The following is a 26,559-nucleotide window of genomic DNA, read 5'->3' as shown; positions in this document are numbered from 1 at the left end:
GCCTCCTCATTGTCCGACTTGAGCGCTAGCTGCACAGGCTGCTGGCGCAGCACCACACCAGCCTCCTCACTGTCGGAATCAGCTATTAGCTGCGCTGACGGGCCACATCACCTGGCTTCTCCATTGGTTTTGCTTGTCAGAAGCCATCTGGGAAAGTGGCAATTGCATGACTCTGGCATGCTGAAACCATCATAGATACATGCCAGTTGCCAAGTTCCTAATTGTGGAGAGACTACGGCGGTTGTACGGGTTGTTGTTGTTAGTTGTGAAACCGTGTCCAACCCATCGCGACCCCATGGACAACGTTCCTCCAGGCCTTCCTGTCCTCTACCATCTTCTGAAGTCCATTTAAGCTCACGTCTACTGCTTCAGTGACTCCATCCAGCCACCTCCTTCTCTGTCGACCCCTTCTTCTTTTGGTTGTATGGGTAGGTCACTTTATTCAGGGTCATTGTAATTTGGAACAGTCACTAAACAAATGGTTAAGAAATCAAGGACTGCCTGCATTTTAGGTATGCCTATTTTCCAAAGATACCTACAGTAAGCCAGGTATCTCCAACCTTTGACAGATTTTAACAGATTAACAGAGTTGGAAGGGACCCTGTAGGTCATCTAGTCCAACTCCCCACCCAAGCAGAAGACCCTAAACCATTTCTGACAGATGGCAGTTCAGTCTCTTCTTGAAAGCCTCCAATGATGAAGCTCCCACAACTTCTGAAAGCAACTTCTGTTCTATGGGTTGATGGTTCTCAGTCAGAAAATTTCTCCTTATTTCCTGATTGAATCTCTCCTTGGTCAGTTTCCATACATTGTTCCTTGTCTGGCCTTCAGGTGCTTTGGAAAATAGCTTGACCCCCTTCCTCCTCTCTGGGGCAGCCCCTCAAATATTGGAAGACTGCTATCATGTCTCCTCTGGTCCTTCTCTTCACTAGAAGATGAAGCAGCTTTAAGATTCGTGCACCTAGACTTTACTTTACTTTACTTTACTTTACTTTACTTTACTTTACTTTACTTTACTTTACTTTACTTTACTTTACTTTACTTTACTTTACTTTACTTTACTTTACTTTACTTTACTTTACTTTACTTTACTTTATTTTGAATTTATATACCGCCCTACTCCCGAAGGACTCAGGGCGGTGAACAACCAGAAGATAAAACACACATAATACAAAATTTAAAAGCAATGTAAAAGCACATTAAATAATTACAGAGTTAGGAGTTTCATTCCCCCCCCCCAGTTTTGAGTAGAAAAATGCAGACTTGGTTCCCAAATACAAACAGAACTAGATAAATCCTTCTCTTTAATGAAAATAGTCAAAGTTGCCATCCGTGCCAATTTCATCATGGGTTTCCTGATTTTCATGAGTTATGAAAGATGGAGGGGCTTTGGAAGTTGACAGCATAAAGAATTCAAGATATGGTATGAAGAATAAGAATAGAATAGAATAGAATAGAATAGAATAGAATAGAATAGAATAGAATAGAATAGAATAGAATAGAATAGAATAGAATAGAATAGAATAGAATGCTTTATTGGCCAAGTGTGATTGGACACACAAGGAATTTGTCTTGGTGCATATGCTCTCAGTGTACATAAAAGAAAAGATAGATAAGAGAGACACAGAGAGAGAGAAATGGAGGATAGGATAGGATAGGATAGGATAGGATAGGATAGGATAGGATAGGATAGGATAGAATAGAATAGAATAGAATAGAATAGAATAGAATAGAATAGAATAGAATAGAATAGAATAGAATAGAATAGACATTGCCATCCATCATTTCAGTGAACACCTGAATTTGATGCAGGTTATTATTTTCCCGGTGCATCCATTGTTCTGTCTCTAGAGTTCTACGTCTGTTCAGAAGGATAGAGGTTTCTTCTGGCAATTGTGGATGGGCTGATACAAAATGAAGCATTGCCTTAAGCCTATCACCCTGCATCAAAGGGTTGGATCGATAGCCTGCTACTTTAATCCAGAGATCAGAAAGAATTGTTGCATATAAATGTGTGTGAGCAAAAACCTCAGTCATGTGGTTGTTATGGTTGTTAGTCCCACTTTATAAAACCTAGTTAAGTTCGCGTCTGGAATATACTGCATCCAGTTTTGGTCACCACCTTACAGAAAAGATGTTGAGATTTTGGGAAAAAGTGCAGAGAAGAGCAACTAAAATGATTAAGAACTTTGAGATTAAAACATACGAAGAACAGTTGCAGTATTTGGGTTTGGCTAGTCTAGAGAAAAAGACTAGGGGGGACATGATAGCAGTATTCCAGTATTTGAGGGGCTGCCACGAAGAAGAGGGGGTCAACTTATTTATCCAAAGCACCAGAAGGCAAGACGAGAAACAATGGATGGAAACTAATCAAGGAGAGAAGCAACCTGGGATTCAGGAGAAACTTCCTAACAGTGAGGACAGTTAACCAGTGGAACAGCTTGCTACCAGAAGTTGTGGGGGCTCCATCACCGGAGGTCTTTAAGAAGAGACTGGACAGCCATGTCAAGCTTGACTTGTAACACACCTCTACTTGCAACTTGACAAGAGAAATGAAGGGAGGGGGAGGGGAATGTTTGGAATGTATTGGGAGCTGGGAGGGAAGTGAAAATAGAGTAGGGTAGGGTAGGGTAGGGTAGGGTAGGGTAGGGTAGGGTAGGGTAGGGTAGAGTAGAGTAGAGTAGAGTAGAGTAGAGTACAATGGAATGGAATGGAATGGAATAGAATAGAATAGAATAGAATAGAATAGAATAGAATAGAATAGAATAGAATAGAATAGAATAGAATAGAATAGAATATGGAATGGAATGGAATGGAATGGAATGGAATAGAATAGAATAGAATAGAATAGAATAGAATAGAATAGAATAGAATAGAATAGAATAGAATAGAATAGAATAGAATAGAATAGAATAGAATAGAATACGAGGAGTGGAATGGAATGGAATGGAATGGAATGGAATAGAATAGAATAGAATACGAGGAGTGGAATGGAATGGAATGGAATGGAATGGAATGGAATGGAATGGAATGGAATAGAATAGAATAGAATAGAATAGAATAGAATAGAATAGAATAGAATAGAATAGAATAGAATAGAATAGAATAGGATTCTTTATTGGCCAAGTGTGATTGGACACACAAGGAATTTGTCTTTGTCTTTGGTACATACGCTCTCGGTATACATAAAAGAAAAGATACATTCGTCAAGAATCATAAGGTACAACACTTAATGATAGTCATAGGGTACAAATAAGCAATCAGGAAACAATATCAATATAAATCATAAGGATACAAGCAACAAAGTTACAGTCATGCAGGCATAAGTGGGAGGAGATAGGTACTAGTAAGGATGATAAGAACTACAGTCTTACTAGTTAATTTGACAGTATTGAGGAAATTATTTGTTTAGCAGAGTGATGGCATTCAGGAAAAAACTGTTCTTGTGTCTAGTTGTTCTGGTGCGCAGTGCTCTATAGTGTCGTTTTGAGGGTAGAAGTTCAAACAATTTATGTTCAGGATGTGAGGGGTCTGTCAATATTTTCACAGCCCTCTTTTTGACTCGTGCAGTATACAGGTCCTCAGTGGAAGGCAGGTGAGTAGCCATTGTTTTTTCTGCAGTTCTAACTATCCTCTGAAGTCTGTGTCTGTCTTGTTGGGCTGCAGAGCCAAACCAGACAGTTATGGAGGTGCAGATGGCAGACTCAATCATTCCTCTGTAGAATTTATGTCAGCCATTTGCAGCCACGCGAACCTCCCCCGCCCCCCCTTCCTGGCACGCGATGGCAAAAGTCATTGGCATAGGGTCTCCTGCTTGAACAGGGGGTTGGACTAGAAGACCTCCAAGGTCCCTTCCAGCTCTGTTTTGGTTGAAATTAAATTGTTGTTGTTGTTTTGTGGAGCCAAGCAGCTGGCCAAATCAAATCAGGGTGCTTTGCTGCTTCAGTAAAAACCACTGAAATGGAGCAAATAAAAGCATGCATTTTGCACATAGATTTAGATCTACAGGCCTCCACAAATGGATGCTTCATTACTGTGTGCAACATGCAGAATTCCTCACTTCGGAAATGCGGTGACTTGAACAAATAAATCCCTTGTCTCAAATAAAGACAGAGGGAAATAAAGCGACTTTCCGGGGCAAAGAACATACATTTCTTCCTTATGGAAGACGCCGTTGCTCACCTTCCTTCCACGAAGTGTGCAATTTTGCCAGAAATAAATCAGTGCAATAAAGATCCTGTGTGATGGACGTATCGATCACAGTGGATTGTGCAGTGGCAGCATCTGCGAAGAGGAGAAAATTAGAAAAAGAGACGGAAGGAAGGAAGGAAGGAAGGAAGGAAGGAAGGAAGGAAGGAAGGAAGGAAGGAAGGAAGGAAGGAAGGATATTTGTAGTTCAAGATTGAAATGAGGGAAAGGAAGGAAGGAAAAGAAGGAAGGAAGGAAGGAAGAAGAAAGGAAGGAAGGAAGGAAGGAAGAGGGAGGGAGGGAGAAAGAAAAAGAAAGAAGGAAGGAAGGAAAGAAAGAAAGAAAAAGAAAGAAAAAGAAAGGGAGGGAGGGAAGGAGGATATTTGTAGTTCAAGATTGAAATGAGGGAAAGAAAGAAAGGAAGGGAGGGAGGGAGGGAGGATATTTGTAGTTCAAGATTGAAATGAGGGAAAGAAAGGAAAGGAAGAAGGAAGGAAGGAAGGAAGGAAGGAAGGAAGGAAGGAAGGAAGGAAGGAAGGAAGGATATTTGTAGTGCAAGATTGAAATGAAGGAAAGAAAGGAAGGAAAGAGAAAGAAAGAAGGAAGGGAGGAAGGAAGGAAGGAAGGATATTTGTAGTTCAAGATTGAAATGAAGGAAAGAAAGAAAGGAAGGAAGGAAGGAAGGAAGGAAGGAAGGAAGGAAGGAAGGAAGAAAAAAGAAAGGAAGGAAGGAAGGAAAAGGGAGGAAGGGAGGGAGAAAGAAAGAAGGAAGGAAGGAAAGAAAGAAAGAAAGAAACAGAAAGAAAAAGAAAGGGAGGGAGGATATTTGTAGTTCAAGATTGAAATGAGGGAAAGAAAGAAAGAAAGAAAGGGAAGGAGGGAGGGAGGGAGGGACGATATTTGTAGTTCAAGATTGAAATGAGGGAAAGAAAGAAAGAAGGAAGGAAGGAAGGAAGGGAAAGAAAGAAAGAAAGAAAGAAAGAAAGAAAGAAAGAAAGAAAGAAAGAAAGAAAGAAAGGGAAAGAGGGAGGGAGGATATTTGTAGTTCAAGATTGAAATGAGGGAAAGAAAGAAAGAAGGAAGGAAGGAAGGAAGGGAAAGAAAGAAAGGGAAAGAGGGAGGGAGGATATTTGTAGTTCAAGTTTGAAATGAGGGAAAGAAAGAAGGAAGGAAGGAAGGAAGGAAGGAAGGAAGGAAGAAAGAAAGAAAGAAAGAAAGAAAGAAAGAAAGAAAGAAAGAAAGAAAGAAAGAAAGAAAGAAAGAAAATCAAGGAGGAAAGATTAGGTCGCAATCTGTCTATTCAGAAAAGTTTTTGTTCCGGCCTTGCCTTGAGGGCCTCCTTCTCCACTTTTAACTCTAAAATTCGGTATTCATTAAACGAAACCCCAGCGCGAGGGGAGCTGCTAAAATACCCTTCTCCTCCCCCCCTCCCCTTCCCACCGTTTTGTTTTATTTAACGGCTCACTTTTGTACAGATGGCAAAGCATGGTAGGAGATTTGAATCCTACCACCTGGGCAGGCTTGGGAGGGGAGGGGAGAAGCCCCCCCTCTCCCTCCTCCAAGGACGCTGGAGGGAAAAGCGAAAAGAAGAAAGATCCAGCCAGGCCACATTTCGAAATCTTACCTGCTGGGCTCAGTGAGAGGGGAAGAAAGTCTGTTAAGGTCACTCACAGTTTGAGAGACGCCCCGGAGTGACCGGTCAAAAGAGAAAACATCTCTGCTTGGACTGTTAATTGCTTATTAACTCAACGAACAAATGTACATAATGAAGGACCAGGCTCGATGCCCTTTCGGTGGAGTGTGACGTTCCTTTTTTTTATGTGTGTGTTATGGTGGCTATTCATCTTTCTTTAAAAAAAAAAAAAAGTTGGGGACTTTCAGATCTTCTCCAACCGGGTGGTGCCACCTTCCTGAAGATAGCAGCAGGGCTGGGCTGCTGGGGGTTCGCATTGGTTTGGGTAGAACCTCTAGCTAAGGTTCTGTGCAGTTCAAAGGACTCCCAAATCCCACTCCTGGCTGGCCCCGCCCACCCCACCCTATCCCTCCCAGGAGTCCCCACGTGGTCTGTATTGGATGCAGGTAAGTGCAGGGTGCGTGGAGACCAGTGGTGGGTTCTTCCCGGTTCGGCCCGGTTCGGCTGAACTGGTAGCGGTGACGATATGATGTCACGAACCGGTTCTCTTTGTTCGGGAGCTGAGCCCTCCCGCCCCCGCCCCCCACGTTATTCTTACCTTTTATTTGGCCCCGCCCCCAATCTATTCGCTGCCTCCCGAGTCCCAGCTGATTGGCTAGAAGGAAAAAAACTGTTTAAACTCTTGCTGCGGGGCTCCAAAAGGCCTCCCTACAGCTGATCAGTGTTAAAAGGCAGTGTGGTGGTAGACCGGTGCGTCCAAAAACAAATGGGTAGACCTGTGGCTCCAAAAACAAATGAGTAGGCCGGTGCCTCCAAAGACAAATGGGTAGACCGGTAGAGCTCTGCAAGCAGGTAAAAGCCTGGTAGACCAGTACCTCTGCTAAATCTTAAAGAATTGTCACATGACCATCAAGCCATGCCCAGAAAATAAGCCAAGCCCACAGAACCGGTAGTAAAAAATTTTAGAACCCACCCCTGGTGGGGACGCTCGGGGAGGGTGAAAAACGGGCCTACCAGAAGTTCAGGAAGGCCGGAAACGGGCCCTTTTCCAGCCTCCGGAGGACCTCCAGAGGCTGGGGAGGCCGTTTTTGCCCTCCCGGAGGCTCGAGGAAAGCCACCAGAGCCCAGGGAGGGCAAAAACACCCCCCTCCCCCGCCATGGTGCAGGATGCCAACTAGGTCACACCTACCAAGGCCACGCCCACCCAGCAACCAGGCAGAGAACCCCTTGCTAAAATTTTTGAAGCCCACCCCTGGATAGCGGTGCCTTGGGAATGAGATCCTGTAATCACGAGCCAACCAGATTGTTTGGGGATTATAACTGTTATAGGGCATTACGTTTCAAGGGATCTAGAGGAGGTCCTTCCATTTGTCCAGCAGATCTGGTACCAGATCTTTTGCTTTGGACAAGGCTACAGGAGAAGGATGTTGAGTCCACCCCATGGGTTGCAACCTGAGGAAATTCTGCTGAAATCTAGGCCCCGTTTGATTTGGAAAACTTCTGGCTGTGGAAACTATGTCTAAGCAAAAGTCAAGGAATTAGAGAGCCAGTATCCGAAAATGACAGTCAAATCTTGGAAGACTGCTATCATGTCTCCCCTGGTCCTTCTCTTCACTAGACTATTATTACTTGGCCTGTTGTGTGGATGTTTGGGTGGTTTAGGGGTGGGGAATTGTGGTGGGTGGGGGTGTGTTTGGGGATTGTTATGTGTGTTGGACCTGGTCTTTGGGTGTTAAGTGAATTTCGTTGTATGGGTATACTGTGTATACACGTACAATGACAATAAAGTTATTATTATTATTATTATTTGCACCAAACTTCCACCAGTTTCTTTTTTTGTTTCTGAGCAGATAAACATATCTCCAGATAAGACACTGAAGGGAAGATGATGATGATGATGATGATGATGATGATGATGATGATGATGATGATGATAATAATAATAATAATAATAATAATAATAATAATAATAATAATAATAATAATATCATTCACTGGAAATTGTGCCAGAAGTTTGGATTTGAGTACAGCAAAAACCACTGGGAACATCAGGTTGAGAAAGTTTTAGAGAATGAGAAACTCAAGATCTTGTGGGACTTCAGGATTCAGACTGACAGGCACTTGATCCACAACACACCTGACATAACAGTAGTTGAAAAGAAAAAAGTATGGTTCATTGACATTGCAATACCTGGTGATGCACGGATTGAAGATAAGCAGCAAGAAAAAATCACAAAGTACCGGGACTTGCAAATTGAAGTTGAGCGACTGTGGAAAAAGAAAGCGTGTGTTGTCCCGATTGTAATTGGAGCCCTTGGAGACTCAGGGCGGCTTACAATGCGTTAAGCAATAGCCTTCATCCTTTTGTATATTTATACAAAGTCAGCTTATTGCCCCCACAATCTGGGTCCTCATTTCACCTACCTTAGAAAGGATGGAAGGCTGAGTCAACCTTGAGCCTTGGAGAGATTCGAACCAGCAAGTAATTGCAGGCAGCTGTGTTAATAACAGGGTGCGTAACCACTGTACTATCAAGGCTCTGTACTATCGTTCTCTGTCGTCCCCTTCTTCTTTTGCCCTCAGGCTTTCCCAGCATTAGGCTCTTCTCCAGGGAGTCCTTCCTTCTCATTAGGTGGCCAAAGTATTTGAGTTTCCTCTTCAGGATCTAAAGAGCAGTCAGGGTTGATCTCCTCTAGGACTGCCCGGTTGGATCACCTTGCAGTCCAAGGGACTCGCAGGAGTCTTCTCCAGCACCAGAGTTCAAAGGCCTCAATACTGTGGCGCTCTCCTGCTGCCCCCCAACGCTGGTGTGTTTCTGTTATTCCAAGAAAAAGAACAAATGCATTCTAGAAAACAGCTTCCTTAGCAAAACGATAGTGAGATAGATTTTGCCCAAACGAGGGAAGAACAGCTGGAGGCATACTGTAAGGAAGGGAAGGGGGGTGTAGGAGATGGAGAAGACCACAATGAGCAATCAATTTGTGCATAGAATCAGGAACATTTCTCGAAAAGTAAATATTTTTAGTCTATTTTTTCATCATGCCATTTGCTGGTTATAATTATTTTGGTGTTTTAAATGGCTCTACAAAGTGAAAGTTTTAAATGTGGACATGGGCTGGGTTGATTCTCATAAGGGTTAAACACAATTACTTTATGTTTATTTGTTTGTTTGTTCTGGTTTAATTATTTAAACTTCAGTACTACTGAAGTTCAGTGATCATTGGAAACCCCTTACTTACTTTTTGCAAGGAAGGAGGGGTGGGGGAAATGAAGTTACGATCTATGGATTTGATAAGAATGAATAGGTTATAGAAACATTATAAACTCAGAACATGAGGTTGATTTATATTTGTGCTTATAACTGTGGCAAACAAAAATCAGAAGTCCCTTCTTTGTAACTTTTTGTCATTTCTGTCGTTTCTGCACTTTTTCTTTGTTCTTTTCTTTCTTTTTTTCCCCTCTTTTGTCATTCTAAATATTAGCTCTTGTTCATTTTTGTGTTTTCAAATTTCTAATAAAGTTTATTTTTAAAAATGACACAAGCATATAAAACGGATGCAGTGATGGCACTGCAGGGCAGGACTGCTGAAGCTTGTCCCAGTTTGCTGGGGTCTCTTCCTCCTTCCCTTTCCTCCTCCTCCTCCTCTCCCTCCCCTCCCTTTCTCCTTCCTCCTCGGCCTCCCCCTCCTTTCTCCCTCCTCCTCCTCCCATTCGTCTTCTTCTTCCTCCTCCTCTTCCTCTTCCTCTTCTTCTCCTTTTCCTTCTCCTCCTCCTCCTCCTTCTCCTTCTCCTCTCCCTCCCCTCCCTCTCTCCTTCCTCCTTCTCTACCTCCCCCTCCTTTCTCCCTCCTCCTCCTCCCATTCGTCTTCCTCTTCCTCTTCTTCTTCTCCTTCTCCTCCTCCTCTCCCTCCCCTCCCTCTCTCTTTCCTCCTTCTCTGCCTCCCCCTCCTTTCTCCCTCCTGCTCCTCCCATTCATCGTCTTCTTCCTCTTCTTCTCCTCCTCCTTCTCCTCCTCCTCCTCTCCCTCCCCTCCCTCGCTCCTCCCATTCTTCTTCTTCCTCCTCCTCTTCTTCTTCTTCTCCTCCTCCTCCTTCTCCTCCTCTTCTCCCTCCCCTCCCTCTCTCCTTCCTCCTTCTCTGCTTCCCCCTCCTTTCTCCCTCCTGCTCCTCCCATTCTTCTTCTTCGTCCTCTTCTTCTCCTCCTCCTTCTCCTTCTCCCTCTCCTCCTCCTCCTTCTCCCTCCTTCCTTCTTCTTCTGTTTCATCTAATATATTGGCAGTGTGATAAAATGCCACAAAGATTTATGTATGAAATTATTGGATGGGAAATGGTGAAGTAGCAAGTAGGAACTGATGGACTTCGGTCCATCAAGGAGAAAGGCCAGCGACTGGAGAGGACCCAAGTTGTTGCTCCCCGAAGCAAATTCCATCTCAGTGAAATTCTGCGGACATGTCTGAACTAGGTTTGAGAGATGCAGGTCAGCCGACTTCTCCCTCCCTCCACTCCTGTGTTGGTGCAAACGTGTGCTCTTTTCCTTCCTAGGCTGATGCCAAGATGGTCTGTGATGTCGTGAGTCGGATGGAAGACACGGAGCCCTTCTCTCCAGAGCTGCTTTCGGCAATGATAAGGCTTTGGTCCGATAGTGGCCTTCAAGAGTGTTTCAACCGGTCCCGAGAATATCAGCTCAACGACTCTGCTCAATAGTGAGTTTTGGTCATCACTTAGAAGTCCTTTAAACAAGAAGCCACCAACCAGAACCGGTAGCCTTACCTCCATTGCAGTGGTGGGATTCAGCCGGTTCGCACCACTTCGGGAGAACCGGTTGTTAACTTTCTGAGTAGTTTGGCAAACTGGTTGTTGGAAGAAATCATTAGGGCAGAGAACCGGTTGTTAAATTATTTGAATCCCACCACTGCTCCATGGTAAGGTTACATTAAAACAGGAATCTCCAAACTTAGCAACTTTAAGACTTACGGACGTCAACTCCCAGAATCCCCCATGCTGGCTGGGGAAACTCTGAGAGTTAAAAGTCCACAAGTCTTCAAGTTGCCAAGTTTGGAGACCCCCCTCCATTAAAAAAAAAAACCCTTGCACCAGTGGTGAAATGTAAAATTTGTTACTACCGGTTCTGTGGGCATGGCTTGGTGGGGGGGGTAATGTGACTGGGTGGGGGTGGTCAACTTTTTTTTTTTTACTTTTAAAAGCATTCAGCCAAAGAGGTTGTAAAAAAAAATGCTTTTCAAAGGCTCTGACGATCCCAGCTGAGTTGCCTGATTGTCAGAGGCTTTTGTTTTCTTTTAAAAGCATTTGTTTTTTGCTTTTAAAAGAAAAAAAAAGCCTCTGACGATCAGGCAAATCAGCTGGGATCATCAGAGCCTTTTAAAAGCATTTTTTAAACAACCTCTTCGACCGAAGAGGTTGTAGAAAAAATGCTTTTAAAAGGCTCTGACGATCCTAGCTGAGCCGCACGATCATCAGAGGCTTTTTTTTTTACTTTTAAAAGCATTTTTTTGGCCGAAGAAAAAATGCTTTTAAAAGTTTTAAAAAAAAAGCCTCTGATGATCGTGCAGCTCAGCTGGGCATGAGGGGAGCAGGGATTTTTGCTACTGGTTCTCTGAACCACCCACCACCATCGCTACCAAATTGGGCGATCCGGTCCGAACCGGGAGCATTTCACCCCTGCCTTGCACTCTTTTCGAAACTGCATCTCTTCCTCCCTCGCCTTTGCAGGTCAAGAAACTAGGGAGGGTTTCTGATTGTGATTGGCGCACTTGGCAACCGTCATATATTTATGTCGGTCCCTCACAGCATGCTGCAGTCACATATTCGCCATTTACAAACTTCCCAGTTCACTTCCAACAAGCAATTTCACTGGGGAAGCCAGCAAAGAAGGTTGCAAGTCACCAACATATGATGTCTTCCTTAAAAACCACAACACTTAATAATGAATGTCCCAGTTCCGATTGGGGTCATAAATCAAGGATTACCTGCATGCTCACTTAAGGTTCAAGATCTCTGGGATACACTCTTCATTTAGCAAGCAGTCATTGTACCTAGACCTTGGCAACTTTAAGACTTGTGAACTTCAACTCCCAGAATTCCTCAGCCAGCAAAGCAAATTCTGGGAGTTGAAGTCCACAAATCTTAAAGTTGCCAAGGTGGGAGACCCCTGACCTAGACGGTAAATAGGGAGAAAAGAGGAATAGGAATTTTGCCAGGTCTCAGTCACAAACAAGGTGGATAAAAATCAATGATTTTTTTTAAAAAAATCAAAAAAATCAGATTTTTTTTATTTAAATCGGAATTTTTTTATTTAAATCGGATTTTTTTGATTTTTATCGAATTTATTTTAATAAAAAACTTTTGGGGTAAAAATCTATCCTAAGATAGTTTTCTATTTAAGATACATAAATAATTTAGTTTATTCAGCATGAAATGGAGCTTAGTTATGTCGCATGAGGCTGTATATTCTGCAACCCTGGGACTATCGGTGAGTCAACAGCGGGTCAAAGGAGTAGCAGAGATGACAGTGGCTCTTTAAAAATTATGATTTAAATCGAGTTGATTTAAATCAAGCCTTTTTACTAGTGATTTAAATCATGATTTAAATTGTGATTTAAATCAACTCGATTTAAATCAAATCCACCCTGGTCACAAAGCAATTTTTTTTTTTGTTTTTAACAATTTTATTAAGTTTATCAAGACACTAGTTACAATACAAATAAAAATGACAATGGTGGGAAATGGGAGAGGAAAAAGGAAACAGTAGAAGGGAAAGGGGAAAAAAGAAAGAAAAGCATTCATTACTCTTTTTAGAGGAGTAGAATAAGATAGCAACGTTACAGCCTCAACTTTTTACTTAATATGTACTAGCCATTTCTACAACAACAAATGTCTGTAGAGATTCTCAGTCATCCAGGTCCTGGTTGTCTCAGTTAAGGTGCTTTTTCAGGAGACAGCTGGACTTTCTTGTCTTTTCTTTGAAGATGTTTCACTTCTCATCCAAGAAGCTTTTTCAGCTCTGACTGGATGGTGGGAAATGGAAGGATTGATACTCCTTGCAGACAGCTGGTCATTTGCATCCTTTTTAGAGGGTCGTTGGGGCTACTTGGAGGTTTATCTGTGTCCTCAGGGTCACCTGAGTGATGCTCCTGGTTCCTGTAGTCTGCAATTTTTTTCTTCTGGAAATCGATTCCTACTCTCACACCATTCGAAGGGTGTTCATCCCAAATTGCATTGCTAAACGTCTGTAGAGATTCTCCGTCATCCAGGTCATGGTTGTCCCAAAAGGAGACAAGATCCACCAGAGGCCAAGGTGGTGGAGGGTGTGGTGTTGCATCAATCCGATCAAGCCTCTCCTTTTTTGAACCTTGAATCTGGTGCTACTTACGGAGAAATAAGACAGAGCTTGCATGATTCTCCTTTTGTAGTTTTGACCCTTCTGCCTCTGCTTGGATGGCATTCTACCATGAATAAAAGACAAGCAAAACCTCAACACTCCATTCTTGCTGATAAGCCCTACAGAATCTCAGCAAAGGGTATATGAATGATCCAGGCTCAGGCCCTTTGATGGATGACACATTCTGCTGCCATCTGCTGCGGGAAGGCAGATTTGACAAAAGAAAGCAAGGGTTTGGAATTTGCTTGAAGAAAGCGATTAAGCCGAGGTGCACACACTTAGAAGCATATAATACTGAGGTGATGGATGGATGGATGGATGGATGGATGGATGGATGGATGGATACATACATACATACATACTATAGATACATAAATTATACATAGATAGATAGATGGATGGATGGATGGATGGATGGATGGATGGATGGATGGATGGATAGATGGATATATGGATGGGTAGATGATAGATAGGTAGGTAGGTAGGTAGGTAGGTAGATAGATAGATAGATAGATAGATAGATAGATAGATGATAGATGGATGGATGGATGGATGGATGGATGGATGGATGGATGGATACATACATACATACATACATACATACATACATACATACATACTATAGATACATAAATTATACATAGATAGATAGATGGATGGATGGATGGATGGATAGATGGATATATGGATGGGTAGATGATAGATAGGTAGGTAGTTAGGTAGATAGATAGATAGATAGATGATGGATGGATGGATGGATGGATGGATGGATGGATGGATGGATGGATGGATACATACATACATACATACATACATACATACATACATACATACATACTATAGATACATAAATTATACATAGATAGATAGATAGATGGATGGATGGATGGATAGATGGATATATGGATGGGTAGATGATAGATAGGTAGGTAGATAGATAGATAGATAGATAGATAGATAGATAGATGATAGATGGGTGGATGGATGGATGGATGGATGGGTAGATGATAGATAGGTAGGTAGGTAGATAGATAGATAGATAGATAGATAGATAGATAGATAGATAGACAGACAGACAGACAGATAGGTAGGTAGGTAGATGATTGATAGATAGATGATAGATAGATAGATAGATAGATAGATAGATAGATAGATAGATAGATAGGTGATAGGTAGGTAGGTAGGTAGGTAGATGATAGAGATGGATGGATGGATGGATGGATGGATGGATGGATGGATGGATGGATGGATAGATAAATGATAGATATAGATGATGTAGATAGAAGATAGATGAGAGAGAGAGAGAAAGAGAGACAGAGAGACTTTGACACTTCTGTGATTAAGCTTATAATTTTGGAATATGTCAAAATTCTCTCCATTCTCCAGACAGCCATTCCATTTTTCTCTAGCCAAGTGGGATCAAGGAGGCCAGGCACTTTATTATTATGGGTAATTTGTGAAATAAACCTCTTCAGCACTCTGCTATTCAATGTTCTCTTTGGGCTAAATTGCACCTGAGCCAAAAAGAAGCCGAGCGAGTGCAATAAAGCAGGGTATGCAGTTGGTGGGGAAAAATCAATAACCGTGGCTATTACTATATCACCGTGCGGCTGTAATGACTGCACTTTTGCTGATCTGCTGGCTAGCCTGCCGACGATAGCTCACCTACCACATGGAAGTAAGATTTGCAGGAGAGATCTGTTTTTGCTATTTTTACTTGATTAACTTAGTTTCAGCTTAACTGTCAAATATCTAGTGGAGACGCTGGTTCTCAGTCCATTGTGGATTCTGTTGATGTTTTAAGGAAAGATGGAAACAGTGTAAAGAATAAAATATAGTTTGATATAAAACGTCTCACGGAAGGCTTGTAGGCCACTGTCTGTCATGTTGCTCTGCAGAATGAGAGCAGTGGGTAGTAGAGAGCCCAAGGATCTCAGGAAAGCATAATTACTTAATAATTAATAGGCTTTGTTCAGAAATCAATGCAGCGTGACAAATCTGCAAGTAGACCTATACATTATTAAACTGGGATAATCTGAAGGTTCAGCAAAATCAAGAAGAGACTACAGTACCTGGCACTGGAATTGAGAGGTTTTGGTTTCGGTTTAATGGTGTTTCAGGAGGAAAGGAAAGGAAAGGAAAGGAAAGGAAAGGAAAGGAAAGGAAAGGAAAGGAAAGGAAAGGAAAGGGAAAGGGAAAGGGAAAGGGAAAGGGAAAGGAAAGGGACAGGACAGGACAGGACAGGAAAGGAGGAGGGGAGGGGAGGAGAGGAGAGGAAAGGAGAGGACAGGACAGGACAGGACAGGACAGGAAAGGAAAGGAAAGGAAAGGAAAGGAAAGGAAAGGAAAGGAAAGGAAAGGAAAGGAAAGGAAAGGAAAGGAAAGGAAAGGAAAGGAAGGAAAGAAGGAGGGGAGGAGGGGAGGAAAGGAAAAGAAAGGAGAGAACAGGACAGGACAGGGAAGGGAAGGGAAGGGAAGGAAAGGAAAGGAAAGGAAAGGAAAGGAAAGGAAAGGAAAGGAAAGGAAAGGAAAGGACAGGGAAAGGGAAAGGGAAAGGGAAAGGGAAAGGGACAGGACAGGACAGGACAGGACAGGAAAGGAGGAGGGGAGGAGAGGAAAGGAGAGGAGAGGACAGGACAGGAGAGGACAGGAGAGGACAGGACAGGAAAGGAAAGGAAAGGAAAGAAAGGAAAGAAGGAGGGGAGGAGGGGAGGAAAGGAAAGGAAAGGAGAGGATAGGACAGGACAGGGAAGGGAAGGGAAGGGAAGGAAAGGAAAGGAAAGGGAAGGAAAGGGAAGGGAAGGGAAGGGAAGGGAAGGGAAGGGAAGGGAAGGGAAGGTGAAAGAGGGAAGGGAAAGGGAAAAGGGAGGGAGGGAGGAAGGAAGGAGAGAAGGAAGGAAGGAAGGAAGGAAGATGGGAAGGAGAGGGAGGAATTTGCTGATACCCATTTCTCTATGCAATATGGCTTTTTTAAAACAAAAACAAAAACAAAACATCACAACCAAATTCATTGTCTTGAAAACCAGACCTGAACTGGACTATTACATAAACATTCTTATGGAGAGGAATAAGCCCACATAATCATCTACTCTTACACAACAAGATTCTCTTTGCAACCATCTGCCTCTCATACAGTAGAACCGGAACATATCATGATCACTTTGACAGAGATTTAGTTTCAAATTATGAAATACTGTCTTTCGGAGAGCAAGCCAAGCCCAGTGAAACCCCAGATGCAGAATCTGTAGATAACTTGCATTTATAACATATACTGTAAATCTACAGGTTTTGTACATGTATGTCCTCTTTTAACTTCCATTTGGGAAGCTAACCAAAAGCTCAGCAGGAAAAGTTTTTTTTTTTTCCAGACACTGTGCTCAACGTTCTTGATCCCTAAATTTTAGGTACAGCCCAGTTCCAAAACAATTCGGACTGAGAGAGGCATTGGGTTTACATTTACTATCTTGAGACTGATGTTAAGCCACCAATCTCTGCCTCAAATACGGCTTGTGGTTTATTCACCACTTTTTCTATCCCAAAGGTGCTTTTTCAAGGGGCAACTGGACTCTGGTTTTCCTTTGAAGTCGTTTTGCTTCTCCTCCAAGAAGCTCATCCAGAGCTGAAGAAGCTTCTTGGAGGAGAAGCGAAACATCTTCAAAGAAAAAACAGAAAGTCCAGTTGACTCTTAAAAAAAGCACCTTTGGGACAACCATGACCTGGATGACTGAGAATCTCCATAAACTCCATCCCATTCTTTAGCTTGCCTAGTGAGAAGTTCTGGAGAACATTGGAGCTTCCGTATCCATTTATGTCATTTTGGTTGAGCCTTATTTCCTACCAATGAATGCTTTTCTTTCCTCCTGGTGGACCAACCACATTGGGGGAGGGTGTTTCCCCCAAATATCCTTTGGTGGGGCGGGGGGGTTTGCTTTGGAAGAGTGGGGGTTGTGTTTGTTTTGGGAGGCTGATGCACTTTTTGATAGCTTGAATAATGTTCTCTCAGTTTGGGATCCAGGTATCTGTTGCTATAGCGACTCCTGGTGTATTTAAATTATCCATGAGAACTGCTCTTTGGATGCTCCAAACATCTCCATTGAAATGGGCGGCGTGACTGGAAAAGAGAACATTTTTGACAGTTGATAATTCCATGTACAAAATCATATTGTTAAGAGATACACATACTCTTAGTAATTGGCCCAAAGTCACCCAGCTGGTTTTCATGCCTAAGGCAGGACTAGAATTCACAGTCGCCCACTTTCTAGCCTGGGTACCTTCCAGTGGTGGGTTTCAAAAAATTTTACTACCGGTTCTGTGGGTGTGGCTTGGTGGGCGTGCCGTGGCTTGGTGGGCGTGGCTTGGTGGGTGTGGCAGAGGAAGGTTACTGTAAAATCTCCATTCCCTCCCGATCAGCTGGGACTTGGGAGATAGAGAATAGATGGGGGCAGGGCAAGTCAGAATTTTTACTACTGATTCTCCAAACTACTCAAAATTTCTGCTACCGGTTCTCCAGAACTGGTCAGAACCTGCTGAAACCCACCTCTGGTACCTTCCCCACTAGACCAAACTGTCTCTCATTGATTTAAGTTTCAGTTTCAAATAATTTTAATTAAAAAATGAAAGAGTATTGAATGACTGGCAGAAATAAATCTCATTGTATACGGTTTGACAAAAGACTGAGGATTAAGCAGAAGATATTAAAAGGTTTAAAGGAACAAGGCAGTTTGGCAGTACCAAATTTCAAATTATCTTTTCAAACCAGTTGCCTAACCTGAATAACAGGTGGGATCGTATTCCCTTAATGCTGTGTTCCTTCTGTTAAAGGGAGAAAGATTTCCAGATGGTTTATGCAGATATCTGAAACAGAAATAGGCAATTTATAGGAGATCATCTGATGAGCAGTGCTTTAAAAGTATAGGGTAGAGGAAAAATTAGCTTAGATTTATCACCTCTTGCTTGGCTATTTATTTTTATGAAGACGAAAATGCAAAGAAATTTGGTCAGTGAGAGATTTAAAAAATTGCAGATTGCAAAAAAATGTCAATAAAACAAAGATAAAATCCTTTGAGACTCTGAATTCTGAAAGGGACAGAATTCCCGGCAAGTCCCAATATCTTCAAATAAGCAGCGCCATTCGAAAAAGAAAACAAGATGGCAGAAGATTTAAGGATTTTAAAATGAAAACCTTATCAAACAAAACTCAGCGCCCTTCCGGGGCCTTATTTATAAGTTGTTGGTGAAATATAACTCAGAAACCAAACCAGTTAAATGCTGTGTGATGAAATGACTGCAGAATTTAGACAAAACAATTGATATGCAACAATGGAAATTTCGATGATAGATAGATAGATAGATAGATAGATAGATAGATAGATAGATGATAGATAGATAGATAGATAGATAGATAGATAGATAGATAGATAGATAGAGATAGATAGATGATAGATAGATAGATAGATAGATAGATAGATAGATAGATAGATAGATAGATAGATAGATAGATAGATAGATAGATAGGCAATAGCACTAGTACTTGGACTTATATAACACTTCACAGTACTTTCCAGCCCTCTCTAAGTGGTTTACAGAGTCAGCCTATTGCCCCCAACAATTTGGGTCCTCATTTTACCCACCTCGGAAGGATGGAAGGCTGAGTCAACCTTGAGCCGGTCAGAATTGAACTGCTGGCAATGGGCAGAGTCCGCCTGCAATACTGCATTCTAACCACTGCACATCATGGATGAATGGATGGATGGATGGATGGATGGATGGATGGATGGATGGATGGACGGACAGACAGAGAGAGAGAAAGACTGCCGGCTGTCTGCAGTTTGGCAGCTCAAATCTCACCAGGCTCAAGGTTGACTCAGCCTTCCATCCTCCCGAGGTGGGTAAAATGAGGACCCAGATTGTTGGGGGCAAATAGGCTGACTCTGTAAACCGCTTAGAGAGGGCTGTAAAGCACTGTAAAGTGGTATGTGAGTCTAAATGCTTTTGCTATTGCTATTAGTTCCGATAATTATTCTTGCTGAGTTGAGCCATGACTTCAAGGACCTTCTGGAATCATGGATACTGCTTAAGCAGAAAGTGAAGGCTGTGGTCAGGAGGCCTTGTTCCCAACCTCAGTCTGTGTGCCACTTATGGTGGTCCTAAATCAAGGCGCCCTGTGAGCATAATTCCCACCACAATCACCACTTGCTTCGGTTACTGTAAGGCACCCTCTCTGGGGCTGCCTCTCGAGATGACTCAGAAGCTGAAGCTGGTACAGAATACAGCAGGCAGATTGCTAATGGGACAACCCATTAGATTAAAGCCAATTTCAGGGTTGTCTTGGCCCTCCTGTCCAAATGTCTGGGAATGGCCTCCTCAGCACCTCCCCAGTTCCCAAGAGTTGCAAGGGAATGGCACGGTGGCTCAGTAGCTTAATGATGCTGGAGATGGTCAAGGCTTCGGCGGTTTGAATCCTAGCACTCTATGGCTGGATGAGCTCCCATCACTCGCCTCAATTTCTATTAACCTAACTGTTCAAAACCATGTTCTATGTGAATAGATAAATAGGTACCACTTTGGTGCAGAATCAAGCTGGTGCACTGTGCAGGCGGTCAAATTCCTCTCCTCTGAACCTCCCCGGTTGTGGTGTCCATTGGCGAGATGGCTCTGAGGAAGGAAGGGGGCTTCGGATGCTGCTGCAGGAAGAGCCACTTTTCTTTCTTTTTTGGGCGAAGACAGCTCGCCGTCTTGTGGTGCACATCTTGCGAAGTGTACGAAGTGCCAAAAAAGCCAAGGCAATTCTAAATTGCATTAACAGAGGGATTCAATCAAGATCAAGGGAGATACTAATACCACTCTGTAAAGCCTTAGTAAGGCCACACCTAGAGTACTGCATCCAGTTTTGGTCCCCACACTTTAAAAAAGATGTTGAGACTCTAGAAAGAGTGCAGAGAAGAGCAACCAGGATGATGAGGGGACTGGAGGCTAAAACATACGATGAACGGTTGCAGGAACTGGGCATGGCTAGTCTAGTGAAGAGAAGGACCAGGGGAGACAGGATAGCAGTCTTTGAGGGGCTGCCATAGAGAGGAAGGAGTCAAGCTATTTTCCAAGACACCTGAAGGCCAGTCAAGAAATAATGGATGGAAACTGATCAAGGAGAGATTCAACCCAGAAATAAGGAGAAATTTTCTGACAGTGAGAACAATCAATCTATAGAACAGAAGTTGCCTTCGGAAGTTGTGGGAGCTTCAAGAAGCTTCAACTCTTTCAAGAAGAGATTGGACTGCCATCTGTCAGAAATGGTGTAAGGTTTCCTGCTTGAACAAGAGGTTGGACTAGAAGACCTCCAAGGTCCCTTCCAACTCTCTTATTCTATTCTATTCTATTCTATTCTATTCTATTCTATTCTATTCTATTCTATTCTATTCTATTCTATTCTATTCTATTCTAATGTGTTTCCCCCAAAATAAGACCTTGTCTTATATTTTTTTGAACCCTGAAATAAGCGCTTGGTCTTATTGCCATGTGCTCAAAAGCCGGATTGTGCTTATTATCAGGGGATGTCTTATTTTGGGGAAAACAGGGTATTCTATTCTATTCTTAGGCTTAGCTACAACAGAGCTGGTATCTTGGCAGCCAAGCTACTACTCTGCAATAGCATTGTGGTCTCCAGGCTAATGTAACAACACCATATGCTAATAATAATAAATAATAACAAGGGAGTGGGTCAGGGGGCAAGTCTTCTCAGTAGCATCTCCCAAGCTTTGAAACATATTTCTCCTGGAAAAACTCCCCAATCTCCTGGCATTTTGCAAAATGTTCCTGACCCAGCTTGACATGTTTTGGGTTTTCCTTTGGGACGGAGGAAAGGAAGGAGGATCCCTCTGTCTATTATTGCTTTATTATATAAATATAACATCTTGCCTTTCAACTTGAAGAGCAAATGTTGTCTGGCAGCAGCACAACCTACCTTCTCTCAACTTGCAGCCTGACAAGGGATCGTCCTCTCCTTTCCAACTCTTGCCAGCTTCGGTCTTTAAGAACATCTCATCTCTATGCAGGCCCAAACTCCTTCAAAGCCCTCTTATTCTTGGCACTTCCAGCCTTTAGAGAAACCTAAGCAGGCCCAGCCTTGCAAAAAATGTCGTGTCCTCTTTTTCTTTTAGAAAGCTGCAATAAACCATTGGAATAGTCTTTCCTCTCTCTCTCTCTCTCTCTCTCTCTCTCTCTCTCTCTCTCTCTCTCTCTCTTTCTCTCTCTCTCTTTCTCCTTCCCTCCCTCCCTCCTTCCCTCTCTCTCTCTTGCAAGGAAACCCATTCAGATCTTTTCTTCTGCAGAAAGCTGCTAATGAGCACAAGACTTCTGTAAGAGAGCGAGAGAAAAAAAAAACCTTCCTTTTTAGGTAGAGGGTTGCCAGGAGTGCTTTCTCTTCCCAGCCATGGAAGAGGGGAATTGCAAGAAGAAAAAAGTAAAGTGGGGAAAAAAGAAGATGAAGGAAAGGGAAGAAACGCTCGACGCATAATAAGCAGCGTGAAATTATGGGAGGAAACAAAAATGAGGAAAGATTAAAACCAAGAGAGGGAGACCACAATGGATGCGGCCAAAGGGAAAACTTGTTCTCTTGAAATCTGGGCATGTTCCAATTTTTTTTTTTTTTTTTTTTTACTCAGTAGAAGTATTTCTATGTTGCTTTTTGGCTTGCTCTGAAAAGGAGATCTATCTTTTAAAAGGGCAACATTGAAAAGGCTGATAACCTTCTGGTTTATGCTTCATTTCTCGGAGCTGTGGGTGTCTTATACACCCCTTGATTTAGAAGGTTCATGCAGAGTGAGGTCCTCCAGTCAAAACAGATCTAAAATGTATTTGGATTGTTACATTTTACAGGAGTTGAAGTTTCAACTCTTATGCAGTCCTAAATTGCATTAACAGAGGGATGCAATCAAGATCAAGGGAGGTACTAATGCCACTCTATAAAGCCTTAGTAAGACCACACCTAGAATCCTGCATCCAGTTTTGATCACCACACTATAAAAAAGATGTTGAGATTCTAGAAAGAGTGCAGAGAAGAGCAACCAAGATGATTAGGAGCCCGGAGACTAAAACATATGATGAACTGGGCCTGGCTAGTCTAGTGAAGAGAAGGACCAGGGGAGACAAGATAGTAGTCTTCCAATTTTTGAGGGGCTGCCACAAAGAGGGGGGGTCAACCTGTTCTCCAAGGCACCCAAAGGCCAGACAAGGAATAATGGATGGAAATTTGATCAAGGAGAGATTCAACCTAGTAATAAGGAGACATTTTCTGATTGTGAGAGCAATCAACCCATGGAACAGAAGTTGCCTTCGGAAGTTGTGGGAACTTCATCACTGGAAGCTTTCAAGAAGAGAGTGGACCGCCCTCTGTCAGAAATGGTGTAGGGTCTCCTGCTTGAGTGGCTGGTTGGACTGGATGACCTCCAAGATCCCTTCCAACTCTGTTAATCTGTTCTAGCACTTGCCAAGGTTGCCAAATCAGGGGAGAAAGGACAGGGATCCTAGAGCAGGGATTCCCAACCTTGCACACTTTAGGAAGTGTGGACTTCAACTCCCAGAATCCCTCAGCCAGCAGGAGATGTAAGATACAGCAGTGGATGGATGATGGCTGGGGAATTGGTCGATGAAGCTTTTAAAAGCTCTCGGCTTCATCAACTCTCTGATTCAGTGATTCACAATTGCCATCAAGCAGGTTGGGAGATTTAGTTTGTGTCTTTGATTCATTTGTTTTGGAACGATTGAGAGTTCACCCAATTCTCATAAATAGTCTTTATGTTCTAGTTTAAGGAAAGAATGGAACAAATTTCAGATCTGGCAAATTTTCTTTGCTAAGGTCACCATTGATTTTGCAAAGTGTACAATTGTCCGATTAAACAGGGAAGAGGCAGGAAGAAAATGCTAGCTCAGAAGTTTTGCATTGCTCCTCCCTCTCCCTCCTTCTCCTTCTCTCCTTTAATTTGGTTATCTTGTCTTATAAAAGAAAACATGTGTAGCTCAGGATTGAACTGTGGCATTCTTGGTTCTTTCTAAGCTTGGCTGTTTTCTTGCAAACCTTTCACTACCCAATCTGGTAACATCACCAGGCACTATGTAATGAAAGATCTTGCCTTATTTTACTGATTCACCCTGCAGTAATCAACTCAGCCATTGGAGGTAGTTAACATAAATAATGTATAATAAAATAATATATTCTGTCCAAATATAATGCAGTAATAGAAGAAAAGATCAGAAGTGGGTCAATTCAGCAGCTAAATTACGGATTTTGCAGTGAATTATAAAATGTAAACTGGAGCTGAAATCAACCGAGAGCAAAGGGAAGAGATGTGATGGCAATTGTGTTGACTTTGATGCAGATGTGATGCTTTGCACAGTTCTTTCTGTGTTTGAGATATTAGGAATATCCAATATAGCATTTTACAGATTAACAATAAAAAGACAAGCTCCTATTGCAAGCTGCTTACATTCAAAAATTCAGTCTGGAGCCATGGCACAAAGGGAATTTTCCACCTTATTTGTGAAAAGAATGAATGAAGACTATACAATTCTTGCAAAAACGTCCTAGGAGGGCTTTGAGGAGAGATTTGAAAAGAAAAAGAATCAGTTCTTTTTATACATGAAGGAGAATCTTGAATTTTTTCTTGGGCATTTCAAGAAATTCCACCATATTTGACGCAACATTCCTATATGGTTTTTTTAAAAAATTAATTTAATATCTTTATTTTTGACAAAACAATCTTTAATCTTACAAAAAGAAAAGAAACCTTAAAATAATAAGGTTTTTGGTTTAAGAAAAGACCACAAAGGAAAGCTTATAAGGTGTTCTCTTATGCAAAAAATAAATAAATAAATAAATAATATATATATATATAATAATTCGTCATAAATCTCTTGGTGTTGGTATTTTTTATTTTTTATTTTTGCTTTAATTTATATGCCGCCCTTCTCCGGAGACTCAGGGCGGCTTACAATGCGTTAAGCAATAGCCTTCATACTTTTGTATATTTATACAAAGTCAATTTATTGCCCCCACAATCTGGGTCCTCATTTCACCTACCTTTGAAAGGATGGAAGGCTGAGTCAACCTTGAGCCTTGGAGAGATTCGAACCAGCAGTAAATTGCAGGCAGCTGAATGTTAATAACAGTGCTTAGTCTACTGTACTACAGGCTCTTTACCAAATAATTTATGTTTGGTTCTGTCTTCCTTCAGGATTGCTAGAGATAAGAGTCATATTTTTATCCTGATCCCTTCCCTTCACATTTTGTGTTTTACAGCTATCTAGACTGCTTAGATCGAATTGGAGCTCCCGATTACCAGCCCACAGAGCAAGACATCCTTCGAACCAGGGTCAAAACAACCGGCATTGTAGAAACCCATTTCACATTCAAAAACCTCCATTTCAGGTGAGAAGGATGCAGGTAACATGAAAGAATCTCCCTGACTGGACAGATAATCAACTGGTGTGGCTCTAGTCCTTTTCGTTTACCAGTGGGCAGGCTTGGGGTGTTGTGTTTGGTTTGCACTGCCACAAAATGGCTGCCGTAGTAAGCGGGGCTTGACATGGGTTAGTTCAGTTGGTCATCACTATCACTCATCTAAACCTTTCCCTTCTCTTCCTTCTTCCATCCTCCCTTCCCTTCACTTAATTTTAATTTTACTTCACTTTTTTTCTCTTCCTTTAGCAATAGCAATAGCACTTAGACTTATATAGTGCTTATATAGTGCTTTTACAGCCCTCTCTAAGTAGTTTACAGAGTCAGCATATTGCCCCCAACAATCTGGGTCCTTCCCTTCCCTTCCCTTCCTTTCCCTTCCCTTCCCTTATTTTCCTTCCCTTCCCTTCCCTTCTCATCTCATCTCTTCTCTTCTTTTTTCTTTTCTTTCTTTTCTTTCTTCTCTATTTCCTTCAAAATGCTTTTCTTTTTCTTTCTTCCCTTCCCTCATTCACCTTCCCTTCCATCCCTTTCTTATCTCTTCCTTTCCTTTTTTTTTTTTTCCTTTCCTCTCCCTCTTCACTTCACTTCCTTTCCTTTTCCTTCCCCTCCCCTCCCCTCTATCTTGCCTGGACCAGGGGAGACATGATAGCAGTCTTCCAATATTTGAGGGGCTACCACAGAGAGGAGGAGGTCAAGCAATTTTCCAAGACACTCAAAGGCCAGGCAAGGAATAATGGATGGAAACTGATCAAGGAGAGATTCAACCTAGAAATAAGGAGGAATTTTCTGATAGTGAGAACAATCAACCAATGGAACAGGAGTTGCCTTCAGAAGTTGTGGGAGCTTCATCTCTGGAAGCTTTCAAGAAGAGACTGGACAGCCATCTGTCAGAAATGGTGCAGGGTCTCCTGCTTGGGTGGGGGTTGGACTAGATGACATACAAGGTCCCTTCCAACTCTGATAATCTCTAATCTGTAATCCCTGTTTTATCCACATCTTTCTCTTTCCTGCCTCTTCTTGAGAGTGCTGCTCTTGATAACCTGTCACTCAGAGGACAAGTGTGACTAGAAGTCACTTATACTCTTTTGTGCTAGGATGAAATAATGAAGAGTTTTCCTTGTTCCTCCTTAAGGCTGTTTGATGTTGGGGGTCAGAGATCGGAGCGTAAGAAGTGGATTCACTGTTTTGAGGATGTCACGGCAATCATTTTCTGTGTCGCGCTGAGTGGGTATGACCAGGTACTTCATGAAGATGAAACAACGGTGAGTAATTCTCCCGGCTAAATTAATCCCTGCCATGGCTCTTCGATTTCCTGTATTTTGTTCGTAGCCATCAGGGTCCTTTCTTAAACCCCGAAGGATCTAACATTATTCTTCATTGCTCACATGTCTTCCTTCGATGCAATGGAGATCCCTTATCTATTCATCCATAGTTGGGTTTAAGCCACTGGAATTCAGCAGGATGGTCTTAGACCAAGTAATCAGTTCATCTACTCCCTACAGTAACTCAAGAATTTATCCAGAACTCCTATCCTTTCTCATTGCTTATCTCTGACCAGGTATCCCTGATGAAAAGATACCCTTAATTTTTAATTTTTGATTCTTATTCTGCTGAGAGCAGATGGGGAGGAAGACCTGAGAGATAGGCTGCTGTCCAGGGTGCTGACAGAAAGAAAATGAAAGAACAGATAGAAAAGGAAATGTTTGAAAGAAACTAAGATGAACAGATACCAGGTTGTGCCTGTTTGTGAGAGTCATTCGAATCGTGTTTTTCTCCCTTGTGCGCATACCTGAAAAGTCAATGTCAGGTTAATTCTAGTGCTAATTGAAAAGTGTAGAAGTGGGCATATGTTGAAGATACTAATGCATAGTAGATAATAGTCACC

General features: G+C 42.2%; 1 protein-coding gene across 2 annotated transcripts in view; it reads left to right on the top strand.

Moving 5' to 3' along the window:
* Positions 1-26,559, top strand: part of GNAO1 (G protein subunit alpha o1) — a 254,600-nt gene that overhangs the window by 188,545 nt on the left and 39,496 nt on the right. For both annotated transcript variants that reach the window (XM_060681555.2, XM_060681554.2), the window contains exons 4-6: positions 10,363-10,523; positions 24,513-24,641; positions 25,807-25,936. In XM_060681555.2, the coding sequence (XP_060537538.1) occupies positions 10,363-10,523; positions 24,513-24,641; positions 25,807-25,936 (420 nt within the window). The remainder of the gene's footprint in view (positions 1-10,362; positions 10,524-24,512; positions 24,642-25,806; positions 25,937-26,559) is intronic.

This window comes from Pantherophis guttatus, chromosome 11, assembly GCF_059756535.1.
Source record: "Pantherophis guttatus breed Tessera chromosome 11, ASM5975653v1, whole genome shotgun sequence".
Classification (NCBI taxonomy): Eukaryota; Metazoa; Chordata; class Lepidosauria; order Squamata; family Colubridae; genus Pantherophis; species Pantherophis guttatus.
Note: the sequence above shows the minus strand (reverse complement) of the source record. Positions and strands in the feature narration are given on the sequence as shown.